Here is a 21,510-nt window from a genome sequence, read left to right on the forward strand (position 1 = left end):
TCAGAGTATCGCGGAAGTGTTCGACCCATCGTTGGTCTTGTTCAGCTGCAGTAAGGAGGACATGTCCATTTTTGTCTTGGATTGGAACACCGCGGCCACCACGAGCCCCAGTTAGATCTCGTACAATGCGATATAAGGTTCGGGTATCGTTCCGATCGGCTGCTTCTTGGGCTTTGATGCCTTTAGCTTCGATCCATTCACGCTTTTCACGCCGGCAGCTGCGTTTGACCTGTCGGGCAAGGTCTTGGTAGGTGGCCATGGCCCTCTCACGCTGGTGAGTCAAAGGCCACCTGGTCCCGAACTGACTTTGCCAAGCGACGTTGATCTGTAAGTTCCCATGAACGGTCGGAGATCCAGCGCTCCTTAAAGCCTCCCCGTCGGTGACCAATCTTCAATTCTGCTGCACCGACCACAGCCTCTTTTAGCTCATCCCAGAGTGTATCTGGATTTTTGTTGTTATTTCCTTCCGCAGCAAGGAGCTGGAAGCGGTTTCTCAATTCGAGTTGAAATTCCGCTGCCGTATTTGCGTCTTTTAGGCGTTGAATGTTAAAAGGACTTGGCCGCTGCAGTCGTGGTTGGAGGCTCTTCAGGTGAAGTTTACATTTGGCAATTAGCAGGTAGTGATCAGAGTCAATGTCGGCTCCACGCCACACTCTAACATCGCTAATGGTGGATGCCCAGCGGGATGATATGCAGATGTAGTCGATCTCGCTTGTATATCCGCCACCGGGGGCCTTCCACGTCGCCTTGTGTATCCGATTGTGGCCGAAGAAGGTGTTCTTGATGGTCAGCCGGTTTGCCACACAGAACGAGATCAGCCGCCCACCGTTTTCATTTGTCATTGCTGCAATTCCAAACGGGCCGATAGCTGATTCCAGGCCGTCCCGGTTACTGCTTATTTACGCGTTGAAATCTCCGCCCACGATCAGCAAATCATGGATCCTGGAGCATCGCATAGAACCCATCTTGTCAGTATCGTCAGCCTCTTCTGTTGGAGCGTATACTTGAAGAATTGTGACTTTCACATGCCTAGCTTGGAAACGAGCCAAGATTAGGCGGTCTGAAATGGGCTTCCAGGCCAGCAATAATGTTGTTGCACGTTGCGAGAGGATGAAGCCCACGCCACGTGCATGGTCTTGGGCATGGCCAGAGTAGAGCACCATCTTTCCATCACTAACCATCTTCCCGCTTCCTGCCCATCGCATTTCTGAGATGCCCAAGATGTCCATATGGTACGAGTCAAATTCATATAGAAGCTGGGCCAATTTACCTGTTTGGTACAGAGTCCGTACATTCCATATTCCATAGTCGATAATGAAATTCACTTGCTGTTTCCGTAGCAGTTGGAGTTTTTACAGGGTGGGGTTGCTAGCCCCACGCCCAACCCTCCTCCTTTCTCATCCGGGCTTGGGACCGGCAATAGCAGAGTTCAATAAGAACCTCCTCAAAACTGACTTTAATGGCAGATACAATATTTTATTTAAGCAAAGAGCTCAAACAGTTAATAATAATAATAATAATAATAATAATAATAGATTGCATTTATATAGTGCTTTTCGGGACCCCTCAAAGCGCTTTACAATACCACTATTCATTCACTCTCACATTCACACACTGGTGAAGGCTACAGTTGTAGCCACAGCTGCCCTGTATGGAATCAGAAGAGACGATCATAATCACAAATCAGTCAGATCGTTTTACAATTTAAAATAAAAAAAGTAAAACTAAAAAATTAAAGTAATGTAATCTAAACTGTTGCTAAATATCTACTGCCAGCTTTGATGAGTTTTTAGTCAGGAGAGAGAGAACACCTCAGCTGTAAATGAGTTCTGGCCTTAGCCACGCTGGATGAAATCCTTTCTGAGGAGAAACAAAACTTCTCAAATCTTCCTCTAACGACCGAGACTGTCCACAGTGAAAACAAGGCGAACCTTTCTATTTCTTCTTCTCTGCTCCACTTTCATCACATTGTGTTTGTTAGGAATTCTCTCTCACTTACTCAGAGAGTTAACTTCAGCTCATAATTTCTGGTGATTAAACTACACTAACTAATGGCTTTGATAAGCTTTAGAGAATAAAATATAAATTAACAGACACTGAAATTATCCCTCATTATCAGAACAATTTCCAACTTGCTGTGTTGCAGGTAAAGAGTGTTTAAATCTGTTATGATTAGCATCATGAAACATCTCTTTATCTGCTGCAACACACGTCTTAATTATTAATGACAAACATGTGTGTGAGGCAGCAACATTGCTCTGTACCGTAACATCGTGATATCAACAACACTGGACATTTAAACCTGCGTTGGCAAAATCCATCCATCATCCATCCATCCATTATCCATCGTCCATCTGTAACACTTCCAGCTCTTCAAAAATCACAGACGCTCAGAAAGGTTGGCTTTTCACAGTTTATTCCTGCAGAAGACATAAAACACACTCAACAGGTGTCTTCTGATGGTACCAGCAATTGTATCTCCCTCACAGTGCAAACGCGCGCTGTCTTGACAGACTTACAATTAACTTTTTAATAAAGAAAAATTGGAAAATAATAATTTCTCCCATTTTACAGTCTGTCACACTGAACTTGTATACAAAAAAAAAATCTTATGACTAATAAAAATCCATTTCACAACCGTATAAAACAAAATAACAGGTTACAGAAGTCTCAGTAAACAGTATCACCGGCTAATCATTGCCCTCTAGTGGACAAATTAACAATAGCGCATTACATCTTCACTTGCTTGTGCTTTACAGACAAAATGACTGTTTTTTTTTTGTTTTTTGTTTTTTTGTTTTTTTGGCCTGTCCCGTTTGGCTCTTTTGCCATCAGAATTGTTGTCTAAAGGCAAAGAAAGATGCCCAACGGATTTACTTTACCAAACTGACCATCCCAGCCTTGCCGTAATGGTCCATTTGATTCACCTTTTATTGTTTATTTTATTTTCACTTACTGAATACGGGACAGACTTGACTGGGGGAAAGAAGGGGAGAAAGAAAGAGGGAAAGAGAAACAGCTGAGAAGAGGGACGGGGGAGAAGGGCAAAAGACAAAAACCAACAGAACGGGCAGAGAAAAAAAAATGCATATATCAATCACCTGGATCACCTGCTGAGAAAGAAAAAAGAAAGCAAGCAGAAGAGAACAAGAGTAATAGAATAAACAACATCACAATGATATATGGGAATATGACAGTAAATACTAAATGTTAAACATTATTGTGCAGCACATAAGATCAACAGAACACAGTGTGCTTTGAGGTAGGAGCCAAAAAGGGTGTAGTTTGTGGGTGTGATCACCCGTGTGTACACCTGTGAGTAGGGCTGCTCAATTAATCGAATTTTAATCACGATTACAATCTGGGCTTTCAACGATCATTAAAAATGAGTGAGCCGATTATTAGCCCCTCCCTCGTTTATCCGCGACACCTTAAAGGCCGGTCCGTAAAAATATTGTCGGGCATAAACCGGTCGTGGCGCAAAAAAGGTTGGAGACCGCTGATTAAGAGGACCCGAGGGAAGCTCGGAAAGCTAAGCAGGAGTTATTTGGAGAGGAGAGTGACTGCCGTTGGTTGAAAAGACAGGTAAAAAAAACTTCAGTGGTGTTGCACACTATGTTATATTATTTTTTAAAGTCATTGTTAACCCTTTAAAGCCGGTCAGAGCAGCACGCTCCGTTTTGTGTAACTATTTTTAAATCCCTGTAGAACCGGAACCGCGTAAGCTAGCACAATAATTTGTTTTGCATATGGGCGATCGTGGCTCAAGAGTTGGGAGTTCGCCTTGTAATCGGAAGGTTGCCGGTTCGAGCCCCGGCTCGGACAGTCTCGGTCGTTGTGTCCTTGGGCAAGACACTTCACCCGTTGCCTACTGGTGGTGGTCAGAGGGCCCGGTGGCGCCAGTGTCCGGCAGCCTCGCCTCTGTCAGTGCGCCCCAGGGTGGCTGTGGCTACAATGTAGCTGCCATCACCAGTGTGTGAATGTGTGGATGACTGGATGTGTAAAGCGCTTTGGGGTCCTTAGGGACTAGTAAAGCGCTATATAAATACAGGCCATTTACCATAAGAAACCGGAGGAGTTGTACTTACATCTGATGCCATCAGCTTGTCCTCGGTCACGGTTTCCTTCCACAAAAAGCTTTGCAAAAATTGCATAAAAAGCGCTTGCAGGAACAAAAGCATAATATTCCAGAAACAGGCTTCGCCGATCAGCTGTTCTTAACACTTCCCACCGTGAAACAGACGTCAGCGCGAACTATCACATGTCCGCCATTTCCTGGCCAAAACCGGAAGTGACGTCATTTTCGCGGAAATGTAGTTTTTTACTTGTAGGCCTTAAAAGCCTATACTGGTCATGTTTGACTTTTCTGAATAGTTGCTGGGATGCTTAGAACTCGAATTGCACTGCTGGAAATAGTTTATTTTGATGCACCTGCTGTTTTCTTTGCAAATTTGCATCATAGGATTGTTTTTTCGTTTTTCCTGCAGTGTATATAAAAATTGCTGTATCTCCAAAATAAAACTATGAAGACACTCAAAATAAATTTCCTGTTGTAAACTATTTTTTGCAACTTTTTTGTATTTAAAGTTTTGAGGGACAAACCTCTTAAATTTCTCCAATTAGAAATATATGTAAAAAAACCAAAAACGATTTTCAATTTGTTTTTTGTAGTTTATTGCACTTTTTTGCAATTAATGTAGTTACTATGGACTTAATGCATACATATTATTAAAATATGGGCTATAACAGTTGTATAGCAACTTGAAATGCTCCCATAAATGGCACTACAACATGTAAAAAAATAATATAAGTTCTGGCGGACTTGGTTCTATAGTAGGTCCATCCATCCATCCATCCATCTTCATCCGCTTTGTCCGGGGCCGGGTCGCGGGGGCAGCAGCCTAAGCAAAGAGGTCTTAAAGGGTTAAATAAATATCGTCAAATAATCGAGATCTCAATTTCAGTGAAAATAATCGTGATTATCATTTTTGCCATAATCGAGCAGCCCTACCTGTGAGCATGGACGCGCTTGTTTTTTGTTTTTTAAAAGGTTCCTTCATGTAATAATCTGCTAGAGGGTGTGGGGGGGCCACAGCCCCGTCCTCCAGGGCGTGAAGCAGGTGTGGAGGAGATCAAAACTCCAGACATCCAGAGGCCCCCAGAACACAAGAGACCAAGGAAGACCAGCAGAGGGGCAGCCGCGCCACTGTCCCGGAAAGAGCTGAGGAGAGTCCCAGATGAGGGCTCACTCAGCAGCCGCGGAGCAGAAGCCAGGGGGAGTTGCAGTGACGCGCCCGTGAGCTCCGCCGGCAGCCAGCTGCGCCTGAGTGACCGAGCCCCAGGCCGAGAGGCCGGGGGCACCCCACCTCCGAAGTGGCCCGAGCGAGCCCCAGGCTCCAGGCCCCGATAAGCGGCCGCCAAGGAGTGAGCCGGTGTGTACCTGGACGCCCATCCCCGGACACAAAGAACCACCAACGCACCGATGTCTGAGGGAGTCCGCCACTGGCAGGGGAAGTGGTGGTAGGGGGAGATAGGCCTCCAAACCTTGGAGGGCCTGAGATGTCCCCAGAGAGGTGGCGCCTGACACCCAACCTGACATATAGACACAGACATACAGGCACACACAGACACAAACATCCATTCCCACCCTCATGCTCTCATATGCACTTACTCCACACTCAACCAACGTGGAGACAGACATAAAGAGACGTTGTACACACGATCACACTCGCCAAGCGTACTCTACAAACCGGGTCTAGGTACCCTTGCCCCTGGAGGGGGGAACTGCACCCAGACCCAGGTGGTGTTTCCCTTTTCCCTGCGGTGGGGGGAGGCAGACCGCCCCGACTCCGCAGCAGCAGGAAGGCTCCACACTCCAGACCGCAGTCGGACGGCCAACTCCTCCTCCTAGTCCTAGCCCCCCTGCTCCAGCAGGTTGCAGAGAATGGGGGTGAGAGAAGACTCCAAACCTCCCTCCACCCGCTCATTGTAGTGTTGATGCATGTGTGTTCTAAGGTGCAATTAAAACCCAGGAGGGCTTGGAGCTACCTGCCAGAGAGCAGCAGGTAAGCGCATGGTCCCTCCTGCTAGCCCTCAATGTCTACGTGTATTTAAAATTGAGAGGTGGGCAACGATGCCAGGGGTGTACACCCTGATGGTACTTTGGACTCCGTGTATCGTGCCCACCCCCAAGATCCTATATGTATGTGTAATGAGAGTGTGAGTAATGTGAATGTCTAAGTTGTGGGATAAAATTGAGGCAGAGGCAGCCAGAAGGGGACAGAGGGGGGGGGGGGGGGGTAGCCTCCTCTGCACCCTGGTGACATACCCCTACTCCAAGGCCCTGCATGTGTGGGTGGTTGTGGTGGAGCGGGAAGAGGGAGGCAGCTGGAGATGGGGAGGGAAGGAAGGGAGGGGCAAGTGACCCCTCCCTGGGGCCAGCTCCCCCGCTGACCCCACTCAACAGGTGTCTTCTGATGGTACCAGCAATTGTATCTCCCTCACAGTGCAAACGCGCGCTGTCTTGACAGACTTACAATTAACTTTTTAATAAAGAAAAATTGGAAAATAATAATTTCTCCCATTTTACAGTCTGTCACACTGAACTTGTATACAAAAAAAAAAATCTTATGACTAATAAAAATCCATTTCACAACGGTATAAAACAAAATAACAGGTTACAGAAGTCTCAGTAAACAGTATCACCGGCTAATCATTGCCCTCTAGTGGACAAATTAACAATAGCGCATTACATCTTCACTTGCTTGTGCTTTACAGACAAAATGACTGTTAATAAGCTCACGTACCTGCAGAAGACATAAAACACACTCAACAGGTGTCTTCTGATGGTACCAGCAATTGTATCTCATACAATGTAAAACAACATCACAAAAAGCACAGAAAAACAGTAAATCCAAACACATTTCCTGCTATGCGCAGCAACCACTAGGGGGCTGACAAAAGCTTACTGCCAAAGAGCATAAATACGGCAGAAACACTGTTTAACAGCAACCAGCCTTTGTTTCGGTTACACAGAAACTTTCTAACATCAATATGAACCTATATGCATCGACATGTACAACTTATGTACCAACATTCACACCAGAAACCATAAAAATGCCAGAGCCTTTCATTACAGAACCTACCCTCACAGTGCAAACGCGCGCTGTGAGGAGCGGAAGCCTTAGCAGCTTCTAAACACTAGGGTGAGATCCGGTTTCTTGGTTTTCAAAATAAAATACAATTTAAAAAATGATAAAATTTACACTTAAAATAATAATTAAGAACAGGTAAGTGCATGTTTTTCCAGATGTATTTGTAACTCCGTTACACATCCCTCCATCCATCCATCTATCCATCATCCATCCTTTTCCTCTAATCCATTTTCAGAGTTGCTGCAGGTGCACATTAGAAGAAAACTTAGGAAAATAATACTAAAATACATGATTATTGTTACTCTTACTAGAGTAATTTTTAAAAATCCTCTGATAAGCATCCTCTAAAAGGGTTTAAAGTTGCCCATTGTTTTCTGTCTTCTTGCTGCAGCAGATGGGCACTAGCAGAACAGTCTGTGTTCAGTACACATAGAAGGCCACTAGATGGCAGAATAGACAGACACGGGGATGATAGGAGGGGAGGAAGAGGAGGTATGAGGCAGCTCTGCAGGAGAGATGAGGAAGATAGCTCAGTCAATGATCAGTTTATTATCAGGTCAACAGGTTAATTCATGGATGTAAACAGGAAGTGATGTCAGTGTCCTCGCCTCTGGCCCTCGAAACTTCAAAGAAAATTTGAAGAACGCGAGTACAGACATTCACCACATTAGTGATGATAAGCTCTGATTTGGATTAAAAAAGCAGATAGAAGAAGACTTCTATTAATGAAGAAATCAGAAGAAATCAGTTGCAGCTGAGGACAGCACTCCCACCTTCACAGGAAGGGTAAGAGACCAACAGAGACAGACAGAGTCACACAGAGACAGTTTAGTGCTTATCAGTGTGATGATAGATGTGACTGAACCTGAGGAAACTAAGATCTGCTGTTTTTCTGCTGGAAAATAAATCATGTAGTAAAAAATGACAACTGAGTGAAAGACTAAAAGTAAATGAAACCTTTAATTTTGGGGACAGACAGCTCCTCTACCATCCACCAGGAGGAGCTGCAGCATCTATTGCCCTGTCGTGTTCGGGGTGGGGGACAGAACTACTTCACTATGCAGTCCTGTCGGCGGCTCAGACTGATGTTTCCATCGGTCTCTGAGTCAAACCGAGCTCCTACACTCACTCGCTCATTCACTTCATTTACTAATGTGTATGTGCCCAGAAATAGTCTCACTCTGCACAAAGAGAAAGAGTGCAAGAAAAATTATGCAAACTGTGTGAAATGTGCACACTGATTAGTTTTGCTCTCATAGTTATGGATCTGCTAGTGCATAGGTGTCAAACTCTGGCCCGCGGGCCAAATTTGGCCCGTAGCCTAATTACATTTGGCCCGCGAAGCCATACAAAATTACTATTAGAGCTGGTCTGCTGGTATTATACAGTTCATGTACTGCTAATACTACAATTCCCAGAATGTTCTGTTGGTGTTTTGGCACGTCAGTCACGACAGGACCCATTAGCACCCTCTCCTCTGTTGACCATAGTCATAGCAACCATGCAAATATTGCCATGCTACCTATCCCAAAATGGCAGAAAGAAAGGCAGAAAACAGGAGCTTTCTGGACAGGTGGGAGAATATGATGAAAATTTGATAAATGATAAAATGATAAAATTTAATTCAGAAGGCTGCAAATACAATTTTTATTTAAGAAATGAATTCCACTGATGTGTTTTTTAATTGGAATTTCGATTTTGCATATGTGCAATATTAAGTTATATATACGTTTATATAAGTTATATATTGTTTAGTATTGAGCTTTGCTTGTTTCATATTCAGTTTTTCAGACTCAAACTTGTTTGTCCTGAGTCCTGAGCAGCTCGTTCAGCAGTGGACTTTTACACCCACAGTGTAGGAAGGAGTGCTACCGCAGGTCATTCTTACAGCAGCTGTCAGACTCTATAATGCAGTTTAAAAAATTCTTTTGGTCATCTTACTCACCAGCCTGTTTGTTTACTGTACATTTTATAGATAGCTCTGTAGATTTTCTCAATTTTTCTATACATATTCTGTACCTGTATATATGAACTTTGGCTGCCTATATTTATAGGACCTTGTGTCTTCCTTTTATATTTTATTTTCCTGTGCTGTAAGAGCTCTGGAACACCGAAATTTCTCATCTGTGGGATAATAAAGGTTTATTCTATTCTATTCTATTCTATTCTATACCTTGAGTACATTTCTGACCCTGTACTTGAGTAAAGAAGAATCATAAGTACTTTAAGGAGTATTTTCTAACAAAAGTATCTGTAATTCTACTTAAATGCAGAATGCAAGGACTTGTGCCACATATGGTATTTTACTTCCTTGCTAACAGGAAGTGGTGAAGCTGAAGGTGTCTCACTGCTCAAACTGATGTTCAGTCAGCATCCGGACGACATGAAGACTCCAGCTGTCTCTCTGCTCCTCGGTGAGTCAAACACAGCTCCTACATCCACCCATCCATCATCATCCACCCATCATCCATCCATCCACTGACTGAGGAACCAGAGTGAGTCCAGGTCCAGTTGAAGGACAGTTGATGAATGAATGCTGGGAGTTTTTGGTTTCTTTAAATGAGCGTGAAGCAGCTGATCCACCTGACCTTCAGTGACCTCTGACCTTTACTGACCTGTGTCCTGTTGCAGGTGTGTGTGTGCTGCTGCTGTCTGCACTGGCTGTTTCTGCAGGTGAGTTGAAGTGAAAACAATCAGAGACTCCAAAAGATCACAAATACATTTACTGTGTGTCTGTGCTCAGTCTCTCTGCAGGTCAGTCCAAACCTCCAGCAGATCTTCAAAAATTACGCTTCTTCTTAGTCTCTGAGTTGTGTTGATGATGAAGGAGAGACAGCTGATGGATGGCTGGTGAAGAGGACTGGAAGAGGATACACTGTGGACTGCAGAGCAGATGCTTCAGCCTTTTGGAGGAAGTTTGATTCTTTCTGTGTTCTCGACATGTCTGATTCCTTTAATGGGATTTTCTTCTGTGAAAACTCATCTGGACAGCAGAGCGATGAAGTCTCCATCAATGTAACAGTAACAAGCTGTAAGCTGCTCCCACCTGTCTCTATATGTCTGTATGACTCTGATCTGTTGGTGTACCTTTGTCTCTACATCACTCTGTGTGTGTCTCTGTTGATCAGGGTTTGGTACAATCCTGGAGATCCCTGCACTTCCTGTGAGGGCAGGAAGTAATGTCACTCTTCGATGCAGACATAAATTCCTGAGTCGTGAATATAATCACAGATATTCAGCTGAATTCTACTTTAAAGGAAGTCGTGTTGTTTCTGAACATCAATCAGAGCTCCTCATCACTAATGTCCAGAAATCTGATGAAGGTTTCTACTCATGTTTGGTTGATCAACATTGGAGATCTCCTCAGAGCTTTTTGAGGGTCAGAGGTCAGCACACTGACAGCACTTCCTATTTAAAGACATGAACTACAGACCTGATAAAAGACTAATCACTAACTAAACCACAATTCTCTCTCCTGCAGAGTCTGATCCCAGTACAGCTCTCCCTTCTCCTCCTCCGACTGCCTCTTCCACTCCTCCTCCTCCACTTTCTCTCAGTCATACTCAGTTCAAATTCTTGTGTTATCTACTGGCCTTCTGTCCATACTGTATCTCTGCTGGTCTGCTGATGTACATCTGCTGCAGCAGGAAGTTGGAAAACAAGCCAGCCATCACCATGGAGATGACCCAGAACAATGGAGGCGGTGACAAACTGGATGAAGAGTGGGAGGTCATCAGTGATGATGTCACCACCGAGCGTTATGTCTGAGCTTTTGTTTGAATAGTGGATGATCCTGAGTGTTCATGGATTCATGTGTTCTTCAGGGTTGTAGAAGTGGGGCTTTCACTTGGTGTTGGATCTTAGTGCAGTAATGTAACACGCATAGCGGTGTTTTGTGTAGCTTATCAGTGTAGCCAGTTAATTACAAACTTTACATAACAACTTATAATGTAATCTTCATGTTCTTTGTCCAAAGCACATGCTCTGTGTATCTGTGTACTCGCTAATTTATATTCACAGTATTCACTCACTGTGTCTTTAGGGATTTGCTAGCTTAGATTGTAGCCAACTAGCTAGCAGCATGGCCTTTTCACCTGTCCCTCCTGCACGTTCCTACTCAGGCGTAGGTCCCAAGCAGCCACGGAAACAGGATGGCTGGGTGACGGTGAGGAGGAAGCATAGTCCTAAACAGAAGCCCCAGGTACACCACCAACCCGTTTATGTGTCTAACCGTTTTTCCCCACTCGGCGACACACCCGCCGGGGGTCAAACTCTGGTAATTGGCGATTCTGTTCTCAGACATGTGAAGCTAGAGACACCGGCAACCATAGTCAATTGTCTTCCAGGGGCCAGAGCAGGCGACATTGAAGGAAATTTAAAACTGCTGGCTAAGGGTAAACGTAAATTCAGTAAGATCATAATTCACGTCGGCAGAAATGACACCCGGTTACGCCAATCGGAGGTCACTAAAATCAATATTGAATTGGTGTGCAACTTTGCTAAAACAATGTCGGACTCTGTAGTTTTCTCTGGTCCCCTCCCCAATCAGACCAGGAGTAACATGTTTAGCCGCATGTTCTCCTTAAATTGCTGGCTGTCTGAGTGGTGTCCCAGAAACGATGTGGGCTTCATAGATAATTGGCAAACCTTCTGGAGGAAACCTGGTCTTGTTAGGAGAGATGGCATCCATCCCACTTTGGATGGAGCAGCTCTCATTTCTAGAAATATGGACAAATTTATTAAACCCCCCAAAATATGATTATCCAGAGTTGGGACCAGGAAGCAGAGTTGCAGTCTTACACGCCTCTCTGCAGCTTCTCTCCTCCTGCTACCCCCCAAAAACCCATCCGCTTAGAGCAGGGCTCTAGAGTGTGACCAATTTCTCAATGGTGCGACTAAAAAACATACCGCATAGGTGCGACCAGCTATTCGAGTAGACAAAAAAAGGTCTCAGCAACTCTGAAAGTCTCTGTGTGGCCAACAGCAGAGAGGGCGGGACCTCTGAGACGCCCAAGGTAAGATGTTCAGATATTGAGATGTTCAGTTCGAAGCCTTTGAGCCATTTTTAATTTACACTTTCTTTTTATTTTATATATCTTGAGATATTTTAAATGTAAATTTGAGTTCAGTGAAGCACTTTAAGCACAAGAACTTTTTCAGTACCGTATTTTTAGGCCTATAAGATGCACTTAAAATCCTTTCATTTCCTCAAAAGTGTGTCTTATGTATGAATTCTGGTTGTGCTTACTGACCTCGAACCGGTTTTATGTGCTACACGGCGCTCTAAAATCTGTCAAAAATGTTTTAGTATGACTTTGCTAAGCTATGAAGCTGCACCGCTTGATGGATTGTTGGAGCATTACGGCTGCTGTAGTCAGGAGCCTCACGGAGTAATACATACCGTGCTTCAACGTAATATTAACGTATTGTGTGTGTATAAGGACCCGAAAATGGCTCCAGTTAAGAGACATGCTTACGAAGCACATTTATCAGTCACTCAGTAGAACATGGGAATGGAGCAGCTGCCAAAGAATTCAACATTACTGAATCAATGGTACGGAAGTGGAGGAAGCAAGAAGAATGAGTTGAGTAAAGTCTGACTTATTTGACTGTTTGGTTTTGCTTACGGTAACTTATCTTTCTTGTAGAAATGTGCTCCAAATAAAGAACTTTGTGTTGACAAGATTGTTAGTTAATCATTTACAAATCAATATTGTCTGTATGGACAGCAATAAAAAAAGTGAACGTGTAAAGCTGCGGTGTTAAGCAATGTGGTTGAAAAATTTGGGTTCACCTAACTTTTGAACTGGTGCACCTAAGAAGAAAACATTAGGCACACCAGTGCAAACCGTGGCAAAAAGTTAGTTAGAGCCCTGCTTAGCGACTGTGTCAGCTCCCAAACAGACAAAACACAAACTAAAACTAAAGACCATCATTTTTTAAACATAAAAAATCACAAAGAAAGAACAATACAGCATCCACATCTGATCCAAAGAGTAAAACAGTGAAATGTGGATTATTAAATATTAGGTCTCTCTCCTCCAAGTCCCTGTCAGTACATGACTTAATAATTGATCAACAAATCGATTTACTCTGCCTTACAGAAACCTGGTTGCAGCAGGATGATTATGTTAGTTTAAATGAATCAACACCCCCGAATCATTCTAACTACCAGAAATCTCGAAGCACAGGCCGAGGGGGAGGTGTGGCAGCAATTTTTCACACCAGCCTATTAATCAACCAAAGACCCAGACAGACTTTTAATTCATTTGAAAGTCTGATGCTTAACATTGTCCACCCCAGCTGTGAAACTCAGAAACCAGTCTTACTTGTTATCATCTATCGTCCACCTGGGCCTTACACAGAGTTTCTGTCTGATTGCTCAGACTTTTTATCTGGTTTAGTCCTGAGCTCAGATAAAATAATTATTGTGGGTGATTTTAACATCCATGTAGATGCTAAAAATGACAGCCTCAACATGGCATTTAGTCTGTTATTAGACTCAATTGGCTTCTCTCAAAATGTAAAAGAACCCACCCACCACTTTAATCACACTCTAGATCTTGTTTTAACATATGGCATAGAAACTGAACATTTAACAGTGTTTCCTGAAAACCCTCTCCTGTCTGATCATTTCCTGATAACATTTACATTTACAATAATTGATTACACAGCGGTGGAGAGTAGACTTTATCAAAGTAGATGTCTTTCTGAAAGCGCTGTAACTAAGTTTAAGAATATAATCCACCCACTGTTATCATCTCCAATGCCCTGTACCAACACAGAGCAGAGCAGCTATCTGAACGCTACCCCAACAGAGGTCGATCATCTTGTTAATAATTTCACCTCCTCACTACGTACGACTCTGGATACTGTAGCTCCGGTGAAAACTAAGGCCTCAAACGCATCAGCATCAGCTCTTCTCTGACAGCATGGTGGGAGTTTCTAAAATTGACGGAGTCTTCATTAATCCCATGCAAACGTACACCTATCTGGAACACCCTGACATATTACAAAACAATAATATGATAAACTTTCCAGATTGGAGTGGTAAAGGAATCAAATATTTAGAACATATACTAGAAGGAACAGAATTTATTTCATTTGACGGACTAGTTACACAATATGGGATCAACAAGAAAAGATTTTTAGAATATCAACAGTAAAAAAGTAAAAAGTAAAAAAGAAATTTAAACCGGGTCAAGTTGAACTACAAACACCACCAAGTGTGGTTCAATTTCTTACTCTTAAAACCCCCAAATTACTATCCAAAATATACAGAATGCTTTCTAAAACAGATGAATCAATATCACTTCCTATTGCAAAATGGGAAGCGGATTTATCAGTTAACTTAGACCTAAACTTCTGGTCTCAGATTTGCTTAAAAACCTTTCATCTAATTAGAAATCCCAGTCTTCAATTAATTCAATACAAAATATTACATAGAGTGCACTATACAGGTCATCGGATGTTCAAGATGGGCTTTACGTCTACCAACAACTGCTCACACTGCCAAACCAATTCACCGGACAATTATATCCACGCTCTTTGGTACTGTCCACCAGTGCAGAAGTTTTGGCGCGAGATATGTGAAGACTTATCGAAGTGTCTGAAATGTAACATTCCAACTTCCCCCTTAGTGTGTTTGTTGGGTAGCTTAGATAATGTCACTTCAGAAAAGAATATAGCCCATATGATTTTCACTGCCCTATGCATAGCCAAGAAAACAGTCCTCATGAACTGGAAAAATAAAAATAATCTTAATTCTAACCAATATAGAAATTATCTATTAGATTACATTAGTCTTGATACAGCCTCTGCCACCACATCAGATCAATTGCTCTGGGCTCCTTTGATTACCTCCATCACCTAGTGGGGGTGGGTGGTCATAGTTTTGTCCCGCCTTCACTGTTGTGATTAGTGTGGGGGTAGGGACAGGCTTAGGGCGTCAGGGGGTTCCCCAGGAGCATCTTCCTTGGGGGGCTCAACCCGGGGTAGCGGTCATGGCCTATTAAGGGCTCTGTTGGCTCTTAGGTGACGGTTTCCTCGTGGCTGCGTGCAGTGGGGCTAGGGGAGGGTCTGTACTGACGGACGTGGGTTACTGACCTGGTAGCCTGGCTGCCCCTGGGTGGGTCCGGGACGGGCGTGAGGTTCTGGGGGTGCTCCGTCTCTGGGCTGGGGCCCTGGCCGGGCCTCGGGGGCTTGGGTCCTGGTTGGTATGTTGCTGGGGTTGTGGGCGGGTGGGTGTATGGGGGCCCAGCCCTGGCGCAGGGTGCCGCCAGTGCATCGAGCCACCTGGGGGCTCTTCGACTGGTGGGGGAGGTTGTTACACCTTGCAGGAGCTCTCCTCTCTTCAAGAACTCACTCTGCAGGAGGGAGAGATACAGGAGTGTAGTCTGCAAGATAAGTGGATGACGGGGTGGGTGCAGTTTTCTCTGTGGTGGGGTCAAGTGGGCTGTCCTGGGCTCTGCGGGGCTGGGCGGCGCTGCTGTTCTGAGCCCTGGTCCGGATGGGCCTGGGCCCCCTTGCCCTGGCGGGTTGCGGAGTATGGGGGTGCCTACTGGGGTCAGCGGGGGAGCTGGCTAGGGCGATCGTGGCTCAAGAGTTGGGAGTTCGCCTTGTAATCGGAAGGTTGCCGGTTCTCAGTCGTTGTGTCCTTGGGCAAGACACTTCACCCGTTGCCTACTTGTGGTGGTCAGAGGGCCCGGTGGCGCCAGTGTCCGGCAGCCTCGCCTCTGTCAGTGCGCCCCAGGGCAGCTGTGGCTACAATGTAGCTTGCCATCGCCAGTGTGTGAATGGGTGGATGACTGAATGTAGTGTGAAGCGCTTTGGGACTAGAAAAGCGCTATACAAATGCAGGCCATTTACAGGTACTGTGTTGCAGTGGATTGCATCATATCTATCTAATAGACTCCAGTTTGTGCATGTAAATGGAGAGTCCTCTTCACACACTGAGGTTAATTATGGAGTTCCACAGGGTTCAGTGCTAGGACCATTTCTGTTTACATTATACATGCTTCCCTTAGGCAGCATCATTAGAAGACATAGCATACATTTACACTGCTATGCAGATGACACCCAGCTCTATCTGTCCATGAAGCCAGATAATACACACCAATTAGTTAAACTGGCCAAGGTTTCTTTCTGTTTAAAACCGTGTAAGAGGCTGTCAGCAAGACAGTCTCCTGATGAGAATTGTATTAGTGTAACACGAAAATCAAGAGAAAGTCTGGGACCTCATGAATGATGTTGAAATGGCTTTAAGCTATGAAAACTCATCTATCAGCATAAAAACATTTTTATTTAGAATACAGCAGGAAAATATCACCTGAATATAGTGAGCACACAGCTTTCTAAACTGCTGTCCAAGACTCACACAACTCTTTTCTAAACCAGAATGAAGTTGGAGAGAACAATCAGTGTCTAAACTGTCCTCATACATGTCCTGCATGTCCAGCACAGTCCCTCGGTCAGCAGCCAATCATCTGCTTCCCCTGATCCACAGAGACAGAGTGAAGACCCTTCTGACCTCCTCTAAACTGAACTGGTTTCTCTGGTAACGGTGAGCTCCACCAATAAGAGACAATGTTGTTGGGGACCATGAGGAGACTCTTTTCCACAGTGTCATGTCATAAAATGTTTTTTCTGTTAAAATCAGACGGATCTTACAGACGTGTGGTTTCTTCAAGCGCACATGCCACCGTGTGGCAGTCAGTGTGCTGTGGAAGGTTACAACGTCATGGCTCACAATCTAGATCTGTGTGGAGTCTTACTGTTGAGCTCCATAGAGTCTAATTATGTACTGAAACAGTCAAAATGTCAGAGTCCATAAAACGAGTGAAGGAGGTGGGCGTCTTATTTATGTCAAACTCGCGTCTGCATTTCGCTTCCGTGTAAACAAGGAAGTGGTGAAGCTGAACGCGTCTCACTGCTCCGACTGACATTCAGTCGGCATCCGGACGACATGAAGACTCCAGCTGTCTCTCTGCTCCTCGGTGAGTCAAACACAGCTCCTCCATCCATCCATCCATCCATGCATCCATCCATCCATGCATCCATCCATCCATCCATCCATCCATGCATCCATCCATCCATCCATCCATCCATGCATGCATCATCCATCCATCCATCCATCCACCCATCCATCATCCATCCATCCATCCATGCATCATCCATCCATCCACCCTCCATCCATCATCCATCCATCCATCCATCCATCCACCCATCCATCTATCCTCTATCCATCCATGCATGCACCCATCCATCCATCCATCCATCCATCCACCCTCCATCCACCCTCTATCCATCATCCACCCATCCACCCATCCACCATCCATCCATCCATCCATCCATCCATCCACCCATCCATCTATCCTCCATCCATCCATCCATCCATCCATCCACCCATCCATCCATCCATCCATGCATGCACCCATCCATCCATCCATCCATGCATCCACCCATCCATCCATCCATCCATCCATCATCCATCCATCCATGCATCCACCCATCCATCCATCCATCCATCCATCCATCATCCATCCATCCATCCACTGACTGAGGAACCAGAGTGAGTCCAGGTCCAGTTGAAGGACAGTTGATGAATGAATGCTGGGAGTTTTTGGTTTCTTTAAATGAGCGTGAAGCAGAAGCAGCTGATCCACCTGACCTTCAGTGACCTCTGACCTTTACTGACCTGTGTCCTGTTGCAGGTGTGTGTGTGCTGCTGCTGTCTGCACTGGCTGTTTCTGCAGGTGAGTTGATGAAGTGAAAACAATCAGAGACTCCAAAAGATCACAAATACATTTACTGTGTGTCTGTGCTCAGTCTCTCTGCAGGTCAGTCCAAACCTCCAGCAGATCTTCAAAAATTACGCTTCTTCTGTGTCTCTGAGTTGTGTTGATGATGAAGGAGAGACAGCTGATGGGTGGAAGGTGATGATAACAACAGATGACTACAGTTATGACTGTGCTGACAGTCTAAGCTTGCATGGATATGGTGTGGGATATTACTCTTTCTGTATTCTGGATTCATTCTTCTCCTCTGATCCTCTTTACTTCTGTGAAAACTCGTCTGGACAGCAGAGCGATGAAGTCTCCATCAGCATTTCAGGTACAGGAAGTGAGCTGTCTTTGTGCGACTCTGCTCTGCTGGTGGATCTTTGTCTCTGTATCACCCTTTTGTGTCTCTGTTGGTCAGATAGAAGTGTGATCCTGGAGATCCCTGCACTTCCTGTGAGGGCAGGAAGTAATGTCACGCTGCGCTGCAGAAACCACAGGGGTTCAAAGGTTGAAGCTTATTTCTTCATTAATGGGAGTCATGTTGGAGCTGAACACAAGTCAGAGCTCATCATCACTAATGTGCAGAGGTCTGATGAAGGCGTCTACTCGTGTTCTGTCGGCGTAGATGAAGAATCTCTTAAGAGCTTTCTGAGGGTCAGAGGTGAGGACACTGACATCACTTCCTGTTTAAAGACGTGACCTAACTAAACTGATCGCTGACAGACCCACCTTCATCATCTCTCCTGCAGAGCCTGCTGTCACCCCTTCTTCCTCCCCTCGTCCCCCTTTTCTTCCTCCCTTCCTCCTCCTCCTCACTTTTTGTCTGTACTGAGACTATCCTGCCATCTAGTGGTCTTTTGTCCATATTGCATCTCTGCTGGTGTGCTGCTGTCCATCTGATGCAGAAGGAAGACGGCAAAGAAATCAGCCATCTCCATGGAGATGACCCGGCACGATGGAGGATGTCAGGGTTTGGATGGAGACTATGAATGCATGTTTGCTGATATGCTTTATACAAGCCCAAGATGTCTTCATGATGTGTTTATTATCTGCTCCTGTACTGATGATGTTCAGCCTCCTCTGAGTATAAATAGTTTTTGGGGGGGGTTTTTGGAAATCAATCCTGTTTCTCCCTCCAAGTGAGAAAACACTTTATGTTTTATTACTGGCTATGGAAATCATGTACATCATTGTCCTTTGTATGCTTCTGCTAAATGTCTTTCTTTTTTTCATATTCACAGACTTTCCCATCGGTTGATCTTTATCTATAATCTCTGCTTGGGCTGGTTCCCTCTTATTTATGTGTTTATATGTGTAAAAAACGCAACCAATACAGCCTTCGTTCTCACAATATCATACAATTGATTGTCCCAAAAATTAGGACAGAACTGAGGAAAAAGGCTTTTCAATACGCTGCCCCTGCTTCCTGGAATAATCTGCAGAAGGAACTGAAATGATCAGAATTTGTTACCTCGGGGGAGTTTAAGTTCAATTCAATTTATTTATACAGCACCAAATCACAACAACAGTCACCTCAAGGTGCTTTATATTGTACAGTAGATCGTACATTAATAGATACAGAGAAAAACCCAGCAATCATATGACCTTCCCACTGTCGCACTTTGGCAACAGTGGGAAGGAAAAACTCCCTTTTAACAGGAAGAAACCTCTGACAGAACCAGGCTCAGGGAGGGGTGGGGCCATCTGCTGTGATTGGTTGGGGTGAGAGAAGGAAGACAGGATAAAGACATGCTGTGGAAGAGAGACAGAGATTAATAACAAGTATGATTCAATGCAGAGAGGTCTGTTAATACATAGTGAGTGAAGAAGGCGACTGGAAAGGAAGTCTGTCTTAAAGCAACGAGAGAATAACTCAGTGTGATTGTTTTTAGTGTTGCTCTTAATTTGAATACACTCACATGTGGTAAGTGTATTTTGACTTTTGTTGCCATGATACCAGGTCTCTCTTTGGAAATGAGATTTTTTTACCTGGATAAATAAAGGACTAATAATTGTCCTGTCATCAGATCATCATAGTTTCTGTGTTTGTTCCTCAGTGTTTTTCATGTTTCTCCTGATTTATTTGCAAGCTTTGGGAGTTGTGCTCATTCCTCATGGTGACTGAAAGAAATCTCCGTCCCGGGTTCATCCGTGGATCGGGTTTCCTCCGAGGCGTGATCACCGATAAGCAGAGTTTTGTCCTTTCCTTATAAGATTCCTAATTATTCAAAGTAACACTCAAGTATGCCGTTCAGCAGGTTAGTTACAGCGCCGGGAGTAGCTTGGGAGAACAAAATGACACAGAAACTGCTTCAGGTTGCTCTTCCAAAATCAACTCTAAGGTTTATTAAGTACACAACAGCTTATATAGAGGAAAAAGGTTCGTGTGTCAGCATGTTTTCAGTTCAAACCGGTACAGACCAAATAAGGAAACGTGTTCCTGCCTCCTGAGCAAAGAAGTATCCTTTGTGTAGTTTATCTCTTCAGTTACAATTTATGATCATCCCAGCAAAATACACTCCTAGACATAGAATACAGAGTTCTTTCATTAGTGAATTCTGAAACAAACCACCTGGCCTTTAACAAGCTCTTTTCTAGGAGATAAAGAAGGGAGGATGGGAGTAAGGAAGTGATCTCTGTGGTGTTTTCGACCTTGAGGTACCATCCTGTGATTCTTACACATTAATTCTTGGGTCACAGAGAAAGAGAAAAACAACTAGTAAATGGGCCTTATTGAGTAACAGTTTTCCTGTATAATATCACTATAAAACAATATCCTGTAAATGCTACCATGATATCAAAATATCACAACAGTGACCTTCTTATTTCATCCAATGAAACAGTGACTTTCTGTTGTTCCTCCTCCCTGCACCGTGTACAGTACGTCGGGATCTGTCTGGATTCAGCCTGACATCATCAGTCTGTGTAAGCAGTCGCCATCAGATGGTTATCAACTCGCTCAGGTAATCCGGGGTTTTCACTGCACGTTCACGTGACAGAGCTGGTGCTGGGAGCATCTGACCAATCACAAACATGGATAAGACTCCACCAACACCAGAGCGGAGGATGAAACTATCATAGTATAAAAATATGAAGCGATTAAACACAAAATACAAACTAAAAAGAAGACAGCTGCTGTTTGGATGTGTGTGTGCTTTAAGCAGCTGCACTGGAAACACCTTCTATATTTATACAGTTCAGCTGTTTGAAGCAGAAATGAGGAGACTTCTCAATATCTCAGCTGCATAATTCAGACACTGGAGAATCTGTTGGCTCATAACACAGAAGATCATTAAATTTATGTTTAAATGACAGTTATCCTGGCACAGCTCAAGGCTGTTGTGTAGAAGTAATACGTCTTAACTACAAGTAAACAGAGTATTGAACAAACAGCGCCACTGAGTCAATGCCAAGTCAGACTCATCTTCTGAACTGAGGAGTCAGAAACATGTCCTAGTTTACTGACGTGTTTTATTTCCATACCTCAGTCTCAGTTCTTGTTTCCCGCTGATGTACACATACAGAATGTAAGCTGTGCAGCATCATAGATGCTTTATAGCAGCGGCCCTCAAACT

At 44.2% G+C, this 21,510-nt stretch overlaps 1 protein-coding gene and 2 pseudogenes across 1 annotated transcript; 2 read left to right on the top strand and 1 right to left on the bottom strand.

Annotated features, from left to right (window-relative positions):
* On the bottom strand, positions 1–1,401 carry LOC146651686 (protein CFDP2-like; annotated as a pseudogene).
* Positions 1,402–9,537: 8,136 nt separating this feature from the next.
* Positions 9,538–10,922, top strand: LOC146651687 (uncharacterized; annotated as a pseudogene).
* Positions 10,923–17,118: 6,196 nt separating this feature from the next.
* On the top strand, positions 17,119–18,767 carry LOC146651688 (uncharacterized). Its single transcript, XM_085384775.1, has 5 exons — positions 17,119–17,149; positions 17,867–17,908; positions 17,982–18,266; positions 18,354–18,596; positions 18,685–18,767. Exons 1-5 carry the CDS (start codon positions 17,119–17,121, stop codon positions 18,765–18,767), a joined length of 684 nt encoding a protein of 227 aa, XP_085240901.1.
* Positions 18,768–21,510: the final 2,743 nt, after the last annotated feature.

The sequence above is a fragment of the Rhamphochromis longiceps genome, linkage group LG16 (assembly GCF_057381845.1).
Source record: "Rhamphochromis longiceps isolate RC_006_pf linkage group LG16, R_longiceps_female_GT1.1, whole genome shotgun sequence".
NCBI classification, from domain to species: Eukaryota; Metazoa; Chordata; class Actinopteri; order Cichliformes; family Cichlidae; genus Rhamphochromis; species Rhamphochromis longiceps.